Genomic DNA, 19260 nt, shown 5'->3' on the forward strand with positions numbered 1-19260 from the left:
TTTATATTATAATCAATAACCGTTAGTTATAACTGTATTTGACAAAGGTTCCTATGTACATTCAGTATAAATTTTCCCTTCATGAGAGAGAAAACAAACATTTGAGGCATTTCAGAGCCTATTGGGATACTCTAAAGCCAATTCTAGGTCAAGAGAAAGTTTCTTAAAATTCAAGCCCTTGAAGGATTGTCAAACTTTATTTTACCAAAAGATCATATATCAAAGTGTATTAGACACAAACATAGGCTAGCAAACTTCAGTTCCCGTGATTAAAAGATGGCTTTTTTTAATTTTTAAATACCTGATTAATATAACATAACCATCCTATCTAATAAAGAGTGACTATGCAAATTGACCATCACACCATCACAAAGCTGGCAGTGCCCAGTACCCCCAGCCCTGCTGGAGTCCCTCAGTCCTTTCAGCCCTTTCAGCCAGGGGAGGAGAGGCAGTGGCAGGCACGTGGAGCGGCCAGATCCGCCCTCAGCCCCCCAGCCCCCCAGGGCCGCCAGAGGCTCAGGTAACCAGGGCCAGCTGAGGCTTGCGCTGCCGGCAGTGCCAGCAGCAGAGGTGTGATGGAGGCATCACCTTCCCCTGATCGCTGGGTCACCTCCTGCCCCTGAGGGCTCCCGGACTGTGAGAGGGGGCAGGCCGGGCTGAGGGACCCCCCCTCCAATGCATGAATTTTCATGCACCGGGCCTAATAAGGCTAATTTATAACTTCATTTATCCTTGGATGTGGACAGCAAATGACACTAATTGAATTTCTGCTATCAGTCTCCCTGAGTACATTGACATAAGCGATTTACCCTCTGTTTAGGGAGGCAACATGCAAATCATTTACTCTTAAGTGTCCTTGGTTTAGGGAAGATAGAATTTACTAGCTGGCTTCAAACTGCTTGGCATCTGGATTTTCTAGATGGTTGCAAATTGCTGTTTTACTATTTCAGTTTTCCTGTTCTGCTTGTCCTGGCTTACTAGCCTGTGTCATTTGTTTATTTTCAGTGTAGAATCTGAAACTATATCAATGAACTTTTTGTCTTCTGTGTACTTGTGGGAAAATGAGAGTCCAAAGGCAAATAGCATCTTAATACTATTATGAAAATAGTTTTGACTTCAGCAACCCCCTGGAAGTTGTCTCAGGGACCCTCAGGGTCCCCAGACTGCATCTTGAGGACCACTAGCTACAAGAAAGGTTGTTTTATCCTTTTTACATCTGAGTTCCCGATACGTTCTTGCCTAAAACAGAAAGCAGAATTAAATTCTACCTTTTGAAAAAGTACAATTTAAAAGAAAGAATCCCTTTTGTAAAATAAAAAAGTATGATGTAAAGAGTTATAATTTAAATGTGAATATAAAACCAGTCAGTACCTCTGAGATTTTTAGATTTGGGTAATTAATTCATATTCGCAAAATACCTGTTGTTTGAAGGACAGTGTAGTGCAGGGGCCAGCAGTGTTTTTCTGTGAAGGTCCAGGCAGTAATACTTCAGGCTTTGCAGGCCATGTGCTCTCTGTCACAACTCCTCAGCTGTGCAGCCACAGTATAAAACAGCCATAGAAGATACATGAAAGAATGGACTCACCTGTGTTCCAGTGAAACCTTACAGAAACAAGCACAAGCCCTAGTTTCCCAGCCCTTGGTATAAAGAAAACAGCTTTGCTGGCTTTCGTTTGCATTAGGATTCTTGACCCTTCAGCTAGCTTAGAAGGCTTTTTTAAAAAAAACATTGAAAGGTAAGGTAATAATTCTAAAGTTTTTGCATGCTAACGCAAAATTTATTTTTTTAAATATATTTTTCTCGATTTCCGAGAGGAAGGGAAAGAGAGAGAGAAATAGAAACATCAGTGATGAGAGAGAATCATTAATCAGCTTCCTCCTGCACACTCCACACTGGGGATCAATCCTGCAACCTGGGCATGTGCCCTGACTGGGAATCAACCGTAACCTTCTGTTTCATAGGTCAACATTCAATCACTGAGCCACGCTGGCTGGGCCTAATGCAAAATTTAAATAATCCTCTTTTGAATTTTTTTTAACAGAATGTTAAAATTACTCTACTTGTTTAAACTAAGCTGTGGGGGGAGAAGTTGGTTTCCTAGCCGATGACTCCATAGACATTTCACATTCTCTTTTCAGACAATGGTAGTTTGCCAGGTGAAATTGCCCAATGGCTTGCTGGTGCATGGGCCACAGTGCCGTTCTGAAGAAGAAGCCAAGATCAAAGCTGCACTTTTTGCTTTACAACAGTTGGTGAGAACTGTTCATGACTTCTCTACTAAGTTTGAATGAATTACTAGAGCTGTTATTGTTGCACTGTCTTACAACTTTTAAATACTTCCATAGGGCTCCTTAGGAGTGAATTTCCCTTTGCCTCCACCGATATTTGCAAATTATCCTCCTGCTGTACCACCTGGAAACATTCCTCCAGTTTTTCCCCAACCTACTGGTAAGATAATATTTGGAGTTGCTATATTTAGAAAGTGCTTTCAAGATGCATCATTTTAAAAAACAAAAAATTCATATAAGTGTCTAGGGAATAGAAGAAGGAATTGTGAGCAGTTAGCCTGAAAACAGAGCCTACAGATTCATCTAGAAGTGTCATTTCCCTCCCACATCCTCTAGTGTGGCTAGAGTAGGAGAGCATTTTGTTTTGGGCAACCCCATATTCCCCAGAAGCTGCCAACATGAATTTTGGTTTAAGGTAGATATTAAAAACCTTTGGGAGAAAATAGAGATGAAGGGAATAAGAACAGGTCAGGCTTTGAAGCTGTGGATGTGAAAGACATTGTCCTTCATGATGAGGGAAATGGAGAGTAGAGTGTAAGCTAACTGTGTGTTTCTTAATATTCTCTCATAATTCTCTTTCTCCTTCAAATGTGATGCCTGAGTTATCGAGCAGGTAGCTCCATGTAGCCAGTGGTGACTTCCTAGTGTGCCAGGGCCTGGGAAAGATCTCTGGGGACTCAGGCTCTTTTTGTCCAGGCTCTTTCATTACTTTGAAAAAATGATGGAACTTCTTTGGGACTCCATTTTCTTAATTATGCTAGGTGCGCCTAGGATCTCTTTGAGACTAACATTTTACAATTTTATGATTCCAAATCTTAAGTTCATTAAACATTTCTTTTATCACCCTTTTTTCCCTACTGACCGTTGGCTTCTTCATATCCTAATCATTATCATTTTAAAACCAATAACTTATTTACTTCACATTTAGAAAATTACTTTTCTGAGTCTACTATATGCTAGGTATTATTCCAGGAGTTCTACATATCTAATCCTCACTAAAAACATTAGAAATGTGAATAATGCTGATTAAACAAGTTATCTTTTTTTTGCCTAAACTCCATTAAACTAAAAAATAAGTTATTTTAAAAATGTAAACCTAGGACAGTGGTCAGAAAACTCATTAGTCAACAGAGCCAAACATCAACAGTACAACGATTGAAATTTCTTTTGAGAGCCAAATTTTTAAAACTTAAACTATAGTACATTGTTATTAACTTAATTAGGGTACTCCTAAGGTGGCCTTTGCTAAAAATTCAAGGGGCCAAAGAGCCACATGTGGCTCTCGAGCCACAGTTTGCTGACCACTGACCTAGGACAAAGAGATGAGAGAGAAAATATCAGTAAATTAGAGATTTGAAAAGAGTTTGTAATGAGAAAAGCATGTAAAGGAGTAGTAACCAGCATAGTGTAGTATATAGTAGAGTTAGGCTATAAACTAAAGTGTCTGTAGAAGAGGATACAAATGAGCTGGGTTGCTGGGTCATCTTGTGCTTTCCTATGAATAAACTGGGAGATCCTGAACATTTTAGGAAAAGAGAATCTCTAAAATTAAAAGAGAATCCAAAACAAAGAGGAAGGAAAGTGACCTGGAAAGAGAGATAATGTAGGAAATAACAATATTGCAACCAAAAAAATAAGAAAGTATGAAAAAGATAATAATTGGAGATCAAGAATCAAATATTGAGTTGATTTTTTCAGTAGATAAAGCCCAAGCAAAGCCATATAAATATCAGGAAGAAGAAGAACAGGACAAAATGTGGAAAATAAGAAAGAAGGGACAGTGCATGGATTCAACACCCATGTAATTAGAGTTCCAGAAAAAGAAACCAGAGATGGAAAGGAGGAAAAGTATCAAAGAAATGGATAAGAAAGCTTTCTGGACTGAAGGACATGCATCTCTAAACTGAAAGAGCCACCTAACACTTAGCACAGTGAATGAGAAGAGATACAGATTGCCTTGAAATTCAGAATACAAGTAATAAATAGTCTGAAGAGGTCGGAGAGGAGGGGAAATACATTTAAAGGATCAAGAATCAGGCCATGGCCTTGGCTGGTGTGGCTCAATGGAAGAGCATTGGCCCGCTCACCGAAGAGTCACAGGTTCAATTCCCGGTCAAGGGCACTTAGCTGGGTTGCAAGTTCATTCCCCTGCTCCAGTTGGGGCACATGCAGGAGGCAACCAAGTAATGTATCTCACATTAATTTCTCTCTCCCCCTCTCCCTCTTCCTCTCCCTCTGTCTCCTCCCTCACTTTCACTGTCTCTAAAAATCAAAAAAATATCCTTAGGTGAGGATTAGCAACAACAACAACAATCAGGCCCTAGCCAGTCTTGCTCAGTGGTTAGAGTGTCAGCCAGTGCACTTCATGGTCATGGATTCAATTCCTGTTCAAGGGCATGTACCTGGGTTGCAGGTTCGAATCTCAAGTGTGCATTCAGGAGGCAACCAATCAATGCATCTCTCTCATATCAATGTTTCTCCCTTTCTCCTTTCCTCCTTTCCTCCTTTCCTTCCTCCCTCTCTCCCTCTCTCTAAAAAATCAATGGAAAAAATATCCTTGGGTAAGGATTAATAAAAAAATTTTTACAAATAGAAAGATCAAGAATCAGAATGGTATTTTACTGTTTAGCAGAAGGTCAAAGCTAGAAAGCAGTTGAGCATTGAATCCTGAGGCAGAATTAGTTTCATCTGATTTTTCTGTATAGCCAAACTGAATCATCTTAATATTACAACTGCTGCCGAAACCGGTTTGGCTCAGTGAATAGAGCGTCGGCCTGCGGACTCAAGGGTCCCAGGTTCGATTCCGGTCAAGGGCATGTACCTTGGTTGCGGGCACATCCCCAGTAGGGGGTGTGCAAGAGGCAGCTGATCGATGTTTCTAACTCTCTATCCCTCTCTCTTCCTCTCTGTAAAAAATCAATAAAATATATTTTTAAAAAAATATTACAACTGCTACCAAAGTTGCTTATAGGTATTATCAGGACCTAATTTTCTCAACCTTTTTAGTTTTCTTCATCAGAATTTGTGCATGTATAATTCATAACACTGTATTATGATTCCCCTAATACAAAAATTTCTTAAGGGGCTTAATTTTAATTAAGTTATACTGTGTTACAGTTCTAACTGCCTTTATCTCTCTGAAAAGGAAGTTTGAACACAATATATATCTTCTTCAATGGCAGTGTGCTATGTAATACAGGGGTGCCCACATGCTGCACTGATACTGCCTGCATAAGAATCACCTGTGGAGCTTGTTAACAGTACAGATTCCTGGGCCTCTCTGACTCTGGTTTATTAAATCTGAGACTTTGCCCAGGAATCTGTACTTCACAAGCTCCCGAGGTGATTCAGTATACAACCTTAAATCAGGTTTGGAAACTCCTGGTTCAATGTGCTTTTAATAAGAAACAAGATACAATTTTTTTTAAAAGAGAGAAGGGAAAGAAGAGGGAGGGAGGGAGGGAGAGAGAGAGGGAGAGAAAGAAACATAGATGTGAGAGTGGAACATTCAGTTGGCTGCCTCCTGCATGCCCACTACTGGGGATTGAGCAGGCAGCCTGGGCATGGGCCCTGACCTGGAATTCCACCAGGAACCTTTCAGTGCATAGGACGATGCTCAACCAACTGAGCCATACCAGCCAGGGAAGATGTAAATTTTTTAAAATTCTTGAGCTAAAAATATTAGAATAGGGAAAAGGAAGATTGTACATGTCATGAAAGTGATCACATTTGAACACTTGGGCTTTTGGGGGCGGTTTTGTAGGCTGGGAACACTATGGAAGCAACTTAGCATTGGGGGCAGGTGAGATCCTTAAGATTTCTCTCTTTGTGTCCTGGCTTTTGTCCCCCAAGAGACAGTTTCAATAACCCTTTATTATTTTTAAAATATTGCTACAAATATTCTTAAAGCTCAAGGCCAGACAGCATAATGATAAGCTGACTTGTGTAAATTGTTCATAGTCCTAAGAGGGACTTCTGATGTTGAATGTTGTAAGCAAGATTAATCTTAAGTTAAGTGTATGCCTCTTTGTCCAAGTAAAAAAAGCTAAGAAGCATAGCACAAGGAAGTCTTACATTTCAGGGCTTTGATGAGTCCACTTTACTAAAATAGAAATTTTCTGTGATTTTTAACAGCTAATATAATGCCTTCATCATCTCATCTCTTTGGCTCAGTGCCATGGGGAGCACCAGTGCCAGTTTCTGGAAAGCCCTTCCATCACTCTTCATATTCTGGGGCCGTGCCTACGGCTGGGGGAATGGCAGGTGGTGTGCACAATCAATTCATACCTCTACAGGTGAGACCTGGAAATGGAATTATGGTGTTTTAAGAGAATTTCTTAATGCTCAAAGATGACTGATAATAGAATAATGTGTTTATTCAATAACTAGAGGCCCGGTGTGTGAAATTCATGCACGGGGGAAGAAGGGGTGTCCCTCAGCCCAGCCTGCACCCTCTCCAATCTGGGACCCCTCGAGGGATGTCCAACTGCCCGTTTAGGCCCGATCCCAACTGGTAGGATCGGGCCTAAACGGGCAGTCGGACATCTCTCTCACAATCCAGGACTGCTGGCTCCCAACTGCTCGCCTGCCTGCCTTCCTGATTGCCCCTAACTGCTTCTGCCTGCCAGCCTGATCACCCCCTAACCACTCCCCTACCAGCCTGATTGATGCCTAACTGCTCCCCTGCCAGCCTGATTGCCCCTAACTGCCCTCCCCTGCAGGCCTGGTCACCCCTAACTGCCCTCCCCTGAAGGCCTGGTCACCCCTAACTGCCCTCCTCTGCAGGCCTACATTGTTAATCGATGATGCCTTTATTTCTTAAAGGTCACTAAAAAAAGGGTTGCAAACAAAAAGAACTTTGAGAATAAGGAGGCCCAGAGTTCTCAAGCCACCCCACTTCAGACTAGCCAGCCAGGGTCTTCTGATGTCACCAAAGTGATTCCACAGGAGAGTTCATCAGCTCCCTTCAAGTCCTCTCAGATTACTCAGCCTGCATCTTCCTTTCAAGTTGAAGCTGCCTCTCAAGGCCATAGTATGTCTCACCATAAGTCAGCACCCAGCTCTTCTTCAAGAAGAAAATCAAGAAAACTGGCTGTCAATTTTGGCATTTCTAAACCTTCTGAATAAACGTGGTACTTGGAGTTAAATTAATTTATTTCCACCCATCTTTTTATAAATCTATATCGGTGTCTCATAAAAAATTTAGAATGTGCAATTTTAAGATAATATGTTTCAATTGAAAAATTTTAACTTTGTAAGTTGTGGGGCACTTTTCATGCTGTTTAAAAGACTACATATCAAATTGTGCATCTAAATATGTGCAGTTTGCTTTATGTTAATTATACCTCATTAAAGCTATTTTTTAAAAAGACGAAATTAAAACTTGTGTGAAAATAATACTAGCAGACTAAGCATTAAAATGGACGACTCTGAATACTGGCCTTGTCCTGAACTATGAATTAGGCATCATATTGCAATAATAATAAGCATTTTTTACACCATCATTGAGGGATAATTAAATGGAGCATGAAAATTTGGCCCCAAGTATAATTTACTGAATATGAATTTCATTTTTCTTTTTAATGATGTAACAGAATTGTCAGGAGACTGTCTCTTGTGTACATGTATTTTAACATATCTTCTGTTGTCTTTGTGAGTCTGTGAGACCTGCTCTGAACTGATCACACTGCATGGTGCTGCCAGTTTTGCTTTATTCCAGATTTTGTACCAAAGCAACTTTAGAATACTGGTCAGAATATTTCACTTAACTACTTATAATTATAAATAGCAATCTAGATTTAAGCAACTAATGACGAATTTGTAGATATTCAATAATCAGCATTTATAATTTCGAATAAAATTAAGTTTCAAAATTTACAGGGTACAATGATTATAAATTAATCTTCCTGTAGAATAAAGTAGAAGCTATAAATCATGTTAACTAAAGATATTGCATTATTATTTTGTAGAGCTCACTTGCACAGCTGTAAGAGCTCTATGTTGGTCCCCATTTAGTGCTTCCTAGCTGAGGGAATTCTAGTTCTAATATCCAAGCACATGTATTACAAGCACAATACCATTGTGGTGTGCATTATTTCCATTGTCTCCCTGCTCCTAGCTCTATGCTGCACTGGCCAGCACCAGCACTTGGTCTTTGCATGTCTTGTGGGGGGTATTGTTCAAGCTGTGGCTCTAGGATTCTTTTAAAGTTTTTGCAAATTTATCAGTGGTCCAGGGCCTGAATTTTTATATATATTTTTATCCTTTAGTTTTTGTGATGTGCTTATATTTTTAAGGAAGTAAGTTATCTTTTTTTTTAAAGTTAGAACCACAATTTTTATATGGAGCTGCTTCTTATATCTAACTTTATTGAGTACATTGTACACTCTGCCACGAGTCTTAGAGTGGTCTCTCTGTTTAAAGTGCTGGCCTTGAACCAAGTGGGTTCCTTTAACTGCTGGTTTCAGAGTTTCTCTAACTGTGAATAGGCTATTTGTATATTAATAGTGCCTTTAGTATAAGAGGTAAATGTTCATTACCTATCATTTGTTATGGTCATGTGAGTCTGTGATCTTAATTTCTTTCCTAGATTTACACTTCAGCAGTGTCCAGCAATTCCTTATTGGGAGTGTTTCTTCTATCTCTAGTGGGATCTTGAGTAATTATGTTCAAATAATTCTCAGCGTTTGTCCTTATTGCCTCACAAGCTATTTGTTTTAAAAGGAAATATCTGTTATGGGAATACAATACAAAACTGTGACAGTAATGTTCGGTTTAAAGTGTATAATGTTTTTCACCTTCTGTAACTATACAAACTCCAGCATTCAATAATCGCCTCCCACATCACTTCTGTGTGACCACTCTATAAACAGTGCACAGCTCACAGATTTTTTTTAGATCACAGAGCAAGGAATGCACACCAACTGAAAACTCCAAGAAAAATTTCAGTAAGCATGATGCCATTGAACCCGTGAGGATATTCCCGTATCTGAGCAAAAAGCAAGTTGACGGTTCTATATGGATAGGCAGTAAACATGTTTCTCTTCGTTCCTTCTTCTCTTTTTAAAACATGTTATCCTAAAGGTCAAGATTAAAGAGATTAAAAATGGAAGGGAGCTCTGTAATGACTAGGTAGTGGTCAGGCATCGGTCTGTATTCTTCTCCCCGTGTAGACTTACTCTAAATGTGGGCCCGACGTCCATAGGAGATGTGCCCTCCCTGTGGGGATAGGCTGCTTTATCTCATGATAATCTTGAGGAGAGTGGACCCATTGATAGTTTGGGAAACTTACAGCTTTTCCTTTTTGGGTGGGGCTGACTCAGCCACCCCAAAGTTCAGTTATCCGTCTGTTCCACGGTTGGATCTGCTGTGGACTTGCTGCAAGAACAGGGGCGATGAAGGTGCTGAAGATCAGGGTCCCCAGACGGCCCCATGTGGCCACATAACTGGAGCAGTTAATTCTAAGTATTCTTGTTCAGTAATGTTTCTTTTCCTTTCTTTTTGAGTGAAGTAAGTGAATTTAGAAGCTTGATCCTCCCAGTTTTGTTGTTTCTGTTCACAATTTCTGACATTACCTGAGCTTTATAATTTGGCAGAAAGATTGTACTAATTGATTTAAACATTGTGTAGACAAAAGTCTTAAACATCTGATGATAAAAAGATAAAGAGATCCTTTTTTTCCCCCTATTGAGGGGAGGGATAAAGAACTCGAGGCAGGTTTTTTGTTGTTTACTTCTTTTTCTCTAATCAGGTATTTACTTTAAATTTAGACTGATACTCCCAAACGTATCTTAATTTTAAAAAGAGCGGGGAGAGAGAAGGTGGTTGGAATAAGGAAACCAGTTAAATAAGACATATCCAATCACTGCTTTTTCAGACTATTTTATATCTTCTAGCTCAAGGAAGCAGATAAGCTTTAGGGTCTATTTCATTTACTTTTTAAGCATCTGTTTTATTTCTGTGAGTAAATCATACATTTGCATAGTGGTTGTCTTATTTTTACCTTAAGATAGAACTGTAGCTCCATTGTAGTTCTACCATGCTTCATCTCATTGGTCAACAGTTTTTAAAACAACTGTGTACAATAGCCCAGCTTTTTGAGCGTGGTGTTTACCTGTAAACATGATTTTTTCCAATAGTTTCAGCAGTTGGTATGCTGCCTAGGCCCACCAGTTAAGTTCCTATAGGTGTTTCAGTCACTTGAAGCCAAATCCCTTTCCCATTTCTAATGAAATAATATGAGAGAATTTGGTCCACAGTTTGCTTTAACTTCTTTTATTTCTTTCTTCCCCTTGTTTGTCTTGAGGGTTTTTTGTTTTGGTTTGGTTTGGGTTTTTGCCTCTCATCCCTTACATTTTCTTTTGCCTGCACCCAGTTGCTTCGTAGATTGTTTTCATATATTTTGATATATGAGTAAGAGTGTGCTGTGTCATCAAAGTGTTCCACAGTTTGTTCATTTAAACAATATGATTAAGTATAATTCATACATGTATATTTTAATTCCTTTCTTTTCTCACATAACTATTTTATAAGTAACTAGAATTTTTCATCAGATCTTATACAGAGCAGTATTTTATTAAAAACTCAAAAGGGAAGAGACTTTTGTGCTCATTTTGTAGTTTTTTTAATATCTTTACATTATCTGCAATTAAAGTGTTTTAAACTTGCATTAGAATGGACTTCAAATGTATTTTTGTGTTGTTCATTTGTAAATTTATAGCATGAAGTTAGCCTCAAAACATTGTGCAAAAGATTTTTAAATGTAAGAATCACTGAAAGAGTTTAAACATTGTACATGTTAAATGCTATATGGATTTTAATTAAACACTTGAGAATGATTTTATAAGTTGTTTGTTCTTGTATGTTTGCATTAATATCAGAAGTGGAAATATTGCACTTGTCACTTAAATTCCATATCCTTTTACGCCTGTATTTTGGATCTATGCCATTTAGTGTAAACTAGCCAGCATGGTTGGTAGGAAAAGTCTAAATTGTAGATTCAGGTGGCCACTCTTCTGATCTTATCTCTACTGCTTACTAGTTGTAAATGGGTCATTATCTATTAACATTGGCAAGTTAGGTAAGGTTTATGTACAGTTTCTTTATCTCCTAAGTAAGAATACAACACCCTTGTATGGTTAATATGTAGAAGGCACTAGGAGGCTTATTACAAATTTTAGTGAATGAGGCTTTGTCACATGATCTGTTCTCTGAGTCCCAAACACAAATCCTCTGGACAGTGGTGGGTACCACTTTGTCTTTCCCACGGAGTTCCTCTGTAGTGTCTAGCTCATACAAAGCCCCCTGCTTCCCCAAGCATTAGGAGCCTCTTCCCTTTCTGTTATTGTTTTTCCTGACATGATCCCCTCTATCTTTTCTACATGCAGGGGAAGGTTCTTACCAAGCCACATAGAAGGAGGCTTTAATTCCTACTCATAAGACCAGGGAATCTACTGGTACAAGACTAACATCCTACCTTATAATAGAGAAACATGCAAATTGACCGCACCTCCGCTACGCCCACGACTGGGCCGGCGGGGGGCGTGGCCACCCTGCCCAGCCTCTCCCAGGGGTCCCTGGGGAGATTGGCAAAACGGGGGGGCATGGCCTCCCTGCCCAGCCTCTCCCGGGGGTCCCTGGGGAGATCAGCACCCCGGGGAGGTGAGGCAGGACTCGCCCAGCCACTCCCGGGGTCCCTGGGAACATTGCAGGCATGTGGCTGCTGAGACCCAAACCAGGCCTCTGGCCACAGATTCATAGCTTCCCGGAGACCTAGGGCAGGGATCTGCCTCATCTGCAGAGAGACAGGTTCTGCAGTGCCCCCAAGACGTGGGTGGGCCCAGCTGGGGATCAAGGGGCATGGAAGGACTCCTGGCAGAGGGGCAAGGACCCTCACCCCTGAGGCGGGGGTTGAGGGGTGGTGCCACCTCAGTGGAGGGGTGCTGCACTGCAGGGTACTGGACTGACTGATGTGATTCAGAGAAGCTCCCAGTGCTAACCGGCCACGCTCAGGCGTCCTTCACACTTCAGAGGCAGTGACTCCTGCTCCTGCCTTGACCCAAAAGCAAGCTCGCGACACCCTGCCCCATGGCAGAGCATGCCTAGGCAGTGAGTGGGAAGCCTTCCACCTGCTTCGGAGAAGGGGGGGCAGTAAAGAATGGGGGGAGAGGAAAGAATGTGGAGCATCCGCAATGAAGAGGTGCTTGAGAAAGAGGCTCGGAAGCCTGACTGGAAGGTTTGTTCTGTTTGCCGGGCGACTGCCCCTTAGGAAGCGCAAAGAGCATGGCACTGAGGGCTTCCTGTGTGCTGAGTCAAGTTCCACAGCCAACTGGAATTGGCCTCAGTTTCCTGGTCTGTAAAATGGATGAAGCGTGTCCCAGTGCCTTCACTGAGCTTTGATGGCCAATTGAGATACTATATAAAGAAAATGAGGGAAGAAGTGAGAAAGAAAAGGAAGGACGAGCAACACAAAAGAAAGACTGAAAGGAACCTGTAAACCCATTGTCACTTAAATAGGGAATATAGTCAATAGTGTTGTAATGATGGTATGATGCCAGGTGGGTACTAGAAATATTGGGGAACACTTTGTAAAGTATATGATTGTCTAACCACTATTCTGTAACTAATATAAAACCTGAAACCAATACAAAATAATGTTGAATGTAAAGAAATGAAAATTGGAGTGAAATTTTTATAAATTTCAAAGTTTAAATAAAAGCTGTAAAGGAAGGAAGGGAAGAATAAAAAGTGTTTTTCATTTTACCACTTCATTAAAAGACAGTTGTCTTTATATGGTGCTTTTATACTTTTCTAAGTCATTATCTCATTTTAATTTCTGGGCAACTTAAAGACAAGATAAGTATTCCCTCCACTATTCAAAGAAAGGAATTCTTGGTGTCTGGTTCTAATGATTCAATCGTCAAGCCCTTATTGTACAGCAGGGTTAGTAAAATTTTCTGTGCAGGGTCATATCTATACTAATAAAAGCCTTGGGGGTGATCAGGCCAGCAGGGGAGGGTATTTGGGGGCAATCAGGCCCACAGAGGAGCAGTTAGGGGGCAATCAGGCCGGCAGGTGAGTGGTTAGGAGCCAGCGGTCCCGGATTGTGAGAGGGATGTCCCCCGAGGGGTCCCATATTAGAGAGGGTGCAAGCTGGGCTGAGGGACACCCTCCCCAGTGCACAAATTTCGTGCACCGGGCCTCTAGTCTATACTAATAAAAGGGTAATATGCTAATTAGACCAGATCAACCGGACATCTTCCGGTGCGTGGGGGGCAGGGGCCGAGGCAGAGGCGGTTAAGGGCAATCCAGCAGGCAGGGGAAAGCAGTTAGGGGTGATCAGGCAGGCAGAGTGGTTAGGGGCAATCAGGCAGGCAGGCAGGTGAGTGGTTAGGAGCCAGCAGTCCCAGATTGCGAGAGGGATGTCCAACTGCCAGTTTAGGCCCAGTCCCAATGGGTCCCGGATTAGAGAGGGTGCAGGCCAGGCTGAGGACCCCCCCCCCCCCCCGCACGAATTTCATGCACTGGGCCTCTAGTCTTGCTAATAATGGCTGTGTCTCACACTAGAACTCTTAGGCATAATTTTACCAAAATCTCCATGGTAGGGGTGGGTGTGAAGGGGTTAAGGAGGGAAGAAAGTCTCTTCCTGCTATATCTGCTTCCAGCTCTGCCTTATAAATCTGAGGCTGTTTGTAAGATTGTACTTTACTCAGGAACCCCAAGGAGTCACATTCTGATTTGTTTGGCCACCTTGATCCAGAGAGGCATGAGGCCTGGGACCACCATTGGAGTCTCAGCTAGCTGCTTTTCTACTACATTTCCCAGACTGCCAGCTTCCCACACTGAGAGCCTTGGTAACCAAATCTCTTCACCCTAATCTAGAGCATCTTTGGGCTTCCTTAATCTTGGTGAAGCAAAACTAAAACCAAAACCCATTCAAACCATCTTAAGAAAGGGAAAGTTGTAAGAATATGGGGCAATATCAAAATCCAATCCAGGAAGTACAACGAAGCTCCTAAGAAACAGAACTTAGGGTGTTACCTTTCAATTCACTCTGTCTTCCCTCCATGGGGTCTTGGCTCACTCCTCTGTAGTGTGGATGGGTAGGCAGGTAACCTTCAGGGGCTGCTCCTCCTGGGATGTGGGTTGATAAGGAAATGCCAACCTCTCAAAGGCAAACGAAAACAACAACCACATCCTGGACCCACAGTCCATGTAGGTTTTTAGGGGTTTTTGTTTGTTTTGTTTTTGTTTTTAAATATATTTTTATTATTGATTTTCAAAACTGGAATGGGTGAGCCAAGGTTTTTTCCCCGGGGTCGTGTCTCATGATGCCGAAGAATGAGCTCCGCAGACCAGAAGATTTAAGCAAAAGTGTGAAAAATTTATTACAAGCAGATTCAGACTCCCCTCAAGGGGAGGGAGGGGACAATAATGGGCTGCCCATTAAAGCCTCTAGTCCAGGGGTATATATTTGCTACAAGCCTGCTTCTATATCTATCTGTGTTGTCACCTGATTGACTCCCTCAATTGTTCTTGTCCAGCAACGGACCTGAACTTTCCCCGTTTCTATGTGTTCTCTCTCTGTTCCTGTGCTGAACTTCCTCTGTTTCTATGCATTTGTATACTTGTTGCTGCAGGTCCTCCCTTGTTTTCCCATGCCTCCCTCTTTGAGTCCAGAAACATTTTATTATTTCTGCTTGGTTGGTTCCTGTGGTTAGGCTGGCTCATACTACAGTGTCTGCCCTGCCTATGTTCCACCTGCCTTTGTTTTTCACTGGACCCCTGCCCTGTCTGCATGTGTTTCAAGTTAACCCTCCCAGTCCCCACTCCAATTAGGAGACCCCAACTGCTGTTGGGAGCAAGGGTGACGACCACTCTGGCTACTTCCTGCTGAAAGGGGATGTGAATTGGAAGCAGCCATTAGGGTCCCATCGGAGGAGGTCAGTCTAGGGGTCCATGGTAAAAGGCAGTTGTCCACCTGGGGCTGCATTTGAAGTTTTATAAGAGTTCTATCAAGAAGAAACAAAACGTATTAGGAGGTTTAATAAGCAAGGGTCAAAGATAAGTAGTACAAATGGCTAAACAAAGGGCTGAGAAGAAGGGCCAACCAGCTTCTTAGGAATGGGATTTTTTTCTTTAATTTGTTTTAAGTACTGTATGGAAAATGATACCTGGACCCAGGTGGGTCAAAACTATCTCACTGCCATTGCCTGGAGAGGGCAGAGGGTAGTCGGGGCCTGGGTGTCTGAGTCCCCTTGGGTCTTGGTGGGACTTGTCCTCTCAGGGGTCCTGTATTACAAGGAGGACAAGATGGCTTAAGTGTATTCTGTGGGCGACTAGGCCCCATCACCTTCTTAGGGGTTTTTTACTCTGGTATGTTTTGTGTCAATGCTGTCAAGAACTAGGGTTCAATTTTGCATTACTGACATAATTTTTTATTGTTTCTTAAAGTAAATAAAGCCTACCTATATGAGAGCTTAAAGTACTTCCCTCCCCTCCTATAGAAAAGATCTATTTGTAAGATGGTATTGTAGTTAATACTTGTAAGATGGGCCATGTCTTTCTATCTGCCATGTCTGAGTACAAAAGAAAATCAGGCATTTCTTAAGGGTCTGAGGGTCGAATGCGTCCCCATGTATAAGAATACAGCCCAAAGGGGGCTATCTGCATGGGGTGTGGACAGAGTGCTTCCCATCTGTAAGAAAACACACGAAAGGATGCCCAGCATCCTCTGTGAACTTCCCTTCTCTGTTTGGGGCATCCCCTTCCTAGATAAGGGATGTGAGATGAGTGTCTCTTTATGTGTGACCACAAAAGAGGATCTGCCAGACTTAGTCACATTCACTGCCGAGATTTAGGGTGCCTATAACCTTTGTGTGAGTGCCTCTTGGTGCATGACCACAAAAGAGGTTCTGCTGGACTTAGTCACACTTACTGGCAGGATCCAGGGCGAGAAAACCTGTAAGTGTACGTCCACTAACAGAACTGACCTCCTGGACTGTGCACACGTACCAGCAAGGTCCTACCAGGCACCCGTCCTGCTCCACATGTGGGGAAGCCTGTACTAACCTGTGTCCCTGATTGAAAGTGTCTGAGATGGTTCCAATGTTTCTGAAGTACCCATTGAGTTTCCCAAAGGAGTTTCAAAAGAAGTGACTCTAGGCCAAGGGCTCGAAGAGTTTGGCCAGTACCCGGAGCTCTAGACTGGCCAGTATCCAGACCCCCAGGGAGAATACAAACAGCTCCGGCCTCATTCCTGTGTGTGCCCTCACTATCAAAAGATCTATCCTCTTCATCCAGGGCTCCCAGGCTATCAGTAATGTGGGACCTACTAGCACATGAAAAGGGTGGAACCCTACTTTAGTTAAGCCTAGGACTTTACATCCACTGGTGAGGTAATCTCCTTGATCACATAGGTGTCTAATACGTATATGATCTACCTGGGACCATGGAGGCGCACTGCAAATAGAGCTGGAGGGCTTGTTTTAGTCCCTTTCGACCCTCTTCTTTCCAGTCCTCTGTTCTATTTGTTTTTTGCATGAAAGAAAGTCCTCAACTCCAAGGCCTATATGCCCTCCTGCATGTGGGGAGGTGTAGGTATCAGAAGCATGCCGAGGGGCCTTCTAGGTTTGCCTATAATTCTGGTAAGGACTAAGACTTCCTCCGATTCACACTAGTCTAAGGCTAGTTTCTTAAAATTCAAACCCTGGGAAGGTTGTCAAACCAAAAGGTTATATATAAAAGACACAATTTTCCTTTTAACAGACTGGAAAGGGACTAAACAAATCCCACATAAAATGGTGACGTTTTTCCTCAGAGCCAAGAAATCCTTGTTCTCTGTCAGAGGGACGACGAGGCTTGGGCATGGAAGGAGGTGTTGATGGTGTCTAGAGGTGGTATTCCCTGTGCGCCAGGAGGGCTTGTAACCTGGTGAAGACAAACTGAACAACAAGAATTATGACAAGTGATCCAGTGAAAGGAAAAGTGTTTTAGTGTTCAAGGATTCCAAGGTTAAGGATGGGAGAAAAGCAAGTATTAGTCTGGAGAGTTGTAGCTAAACATCCAAGAAAACTAGATAAACTTAGGCTTCAGTTCAATTCATAGATGTAAGATAAAACCTTGAAACAATTAATTGGAATCAACTCACAATTGTGTATTATAGAGTCTATTGAAATAGAATTTTTCTCCCTAAAATCACCCTTATCCTTATTAAAGACCAATTCATTTATTGTATTAAGTCTAGTTTCAATTTGGCCTGTTTGTATGAACATAACAAGAACAGTAATTGACTGTATAAGCTCTTTCAAAATCAGCTTTGCTGGAATTTCATGATTGAACTTTAATGAGCCCCTCAGGGCAAAGAAGTCAGCCACCTAGCTGCCATCAGGCTTGCCTGTAATACCTGCAGACTCAGGGTGCATTCCCTGAGTTGAGGTCCCCACAGGTGTCTTGAGGTCTTTCCATGCTGTCTCTCAGGAAAGCAACCTTCATTTCTTACCTAGACAGATGGTCATGAACCACGTGACCAAGCACGGCACCAGGCTGTTCTCTAAGGTGCTCGTGTTGGCTTCAAGTCTTCTGGTGACATCCAGGGTCCAGCCATGTCTCTCTCAGACATGACACTCCAGCAAAACTGGTCTTATTGATTCATGCAAAGAAACGCATTGCCATGACCTATTGATTATGGATTGCCAGAATCTGGAGGGATTAGGTAGGGAAAAAAACATAATTTACCAAATTGTTTTGTTTCCTTGTATCTGAAAAACAAAGCCCAAAAATTAAGAATACTTTTAACAAATTCACAAAACCTTAGTTTTGCCTTCTCACATAAATGAATTTACATGAGAGACCTTGACTGTATTGTGAAAAGCCAATCAATTAAAGCAATTCAAGCAAAGTAAGTAAACCTACACATCTGGCTCATGAAGTATAGACGGGCCCCCAGCCAATCCGAAGAGCAGGCTGGGTGGGGGTCCAAGGCATCATACACCCTCCTGTCTGTAGGTCTTAAAATTGCTCTGTTGAGTAGTCTGGTACAGATTAGTTCTTAAGGTTCCCTGTTAATTTGTTGCAGTCTTTTCAGAAATCATGAGAAGCACCTGGCACCTGACAACGTTACCTTGCCAAGCCTCGAGACTGCCAGCCTCTCTGCCTAGGGCCGTGGTCGGCAAACTGCGGCTCGGGAGCCACACGCGGCTCTTTGGCCCCTGGAGTTTTAGCAAAGGCCAGCTTAGGAGGACCCTAATTAAGTTAATAACAATGTACCTACCTGTATAGTTTAAGTTTAAAAATTTGGCTCTCAAAAGAAATTTCAGTCGTTGTACTGTTGATATTTGGCTCTGTGGACTAATGAGTTTGCCGACCACTGGCTAGGGACTAAAACAGCCCTTTTTTTTTTTTTCCTTTCCCCTGCCCCCTCCCTTTCTGTACAAGGTTTTGTTTTTTTTGCTTTTTGTTCTTAACCATTTGCTCTGTGTCCTTGGCTGGGGAAGGTAATGGTTTGTTAGTTACAGCTGGCTGCAAGTTGCCCATATTGTTTGGTTTGGTTTTGATTTCCTTTTAACATGTTTCCTTATAAATCTTCTATAATTTCCATAAACCTTTGTACAACTTTTAGGAATAACTAGTTTTCAAAATGCATCTCTATGCACCATGCCTTTTATTACCAAAATCACATAATTTCCAATTAAGAATTCTTAAGAGTCTCAATCCTCAATAACTAAAAAAAAGCAAACAACCAGCATTCCTTAGATTGACCCTTATGCACATATTTTAAACATACTTAGTTTCAAAGCACATTCTCAATAAAGCATAAGACATTATAACAGCTCCAAGTCCACTTCACAGACTTTATGCAACAAAGATAAAAGGCGATCTAGCAATCAAAGCTGTAATGAGTTAATTTGACCTGCACACATAGCTAAGTTTTTACCAGAAACTTGTACCTTTAATGATGGCCAGACTAGGGTT

General features: G+C 41.8%; 1 protein-coding gene across 3 annotated transcripts in view; it reads left to right on the forward strand.

Annotated features, from left to right (window-relative positions):
- XRN1 (5'-3' exoribonuclease 1) overlaps window positions 1–11714 on the forward strand; it is a 231974-nt gene extending 220260 nt beyond the window's left edge. For all 3 annotated transcript variants that reach the window (XM_079777345.1, XM_079777346.1, XM_079777347.1), the window contains 4 exons: window positions 2140–2253; window positions 2347–2449; window positions 6424–6584; window positions 7114–11714. In XM_079777345.1, coding sequence (XP_079633471.1) covers window positions 2140–2253; window positions 2347–2449; window positions 6424–6584; window positions 7114–7416 — 681 coding nt within the window. In that variant the 3' untranslated portion in view covers window positions 7417–11714. The remainder of the gene's footprint in view (window positions 1–2139; window positions 2254–2346; window positions 2450–6423; window positions 6585–7113) is intronic.
- Window positions 11715–19260: the final 7546 nt, after the last annotated feature.

This window comes from Cnephaeus nilssonii (assembly GCF_951640355.1).
Source record: "Cnephaeus nilssonii genome assembly, chromosome: 7".
Classification (NCBI taxonomy): domain Eukaryota; kingdom Metazoa; phylum Chordata; class Mammalia; order Chiroptera; family Vespertilionidae; genus Cnephaeus; species Cnephaeus nilssonii.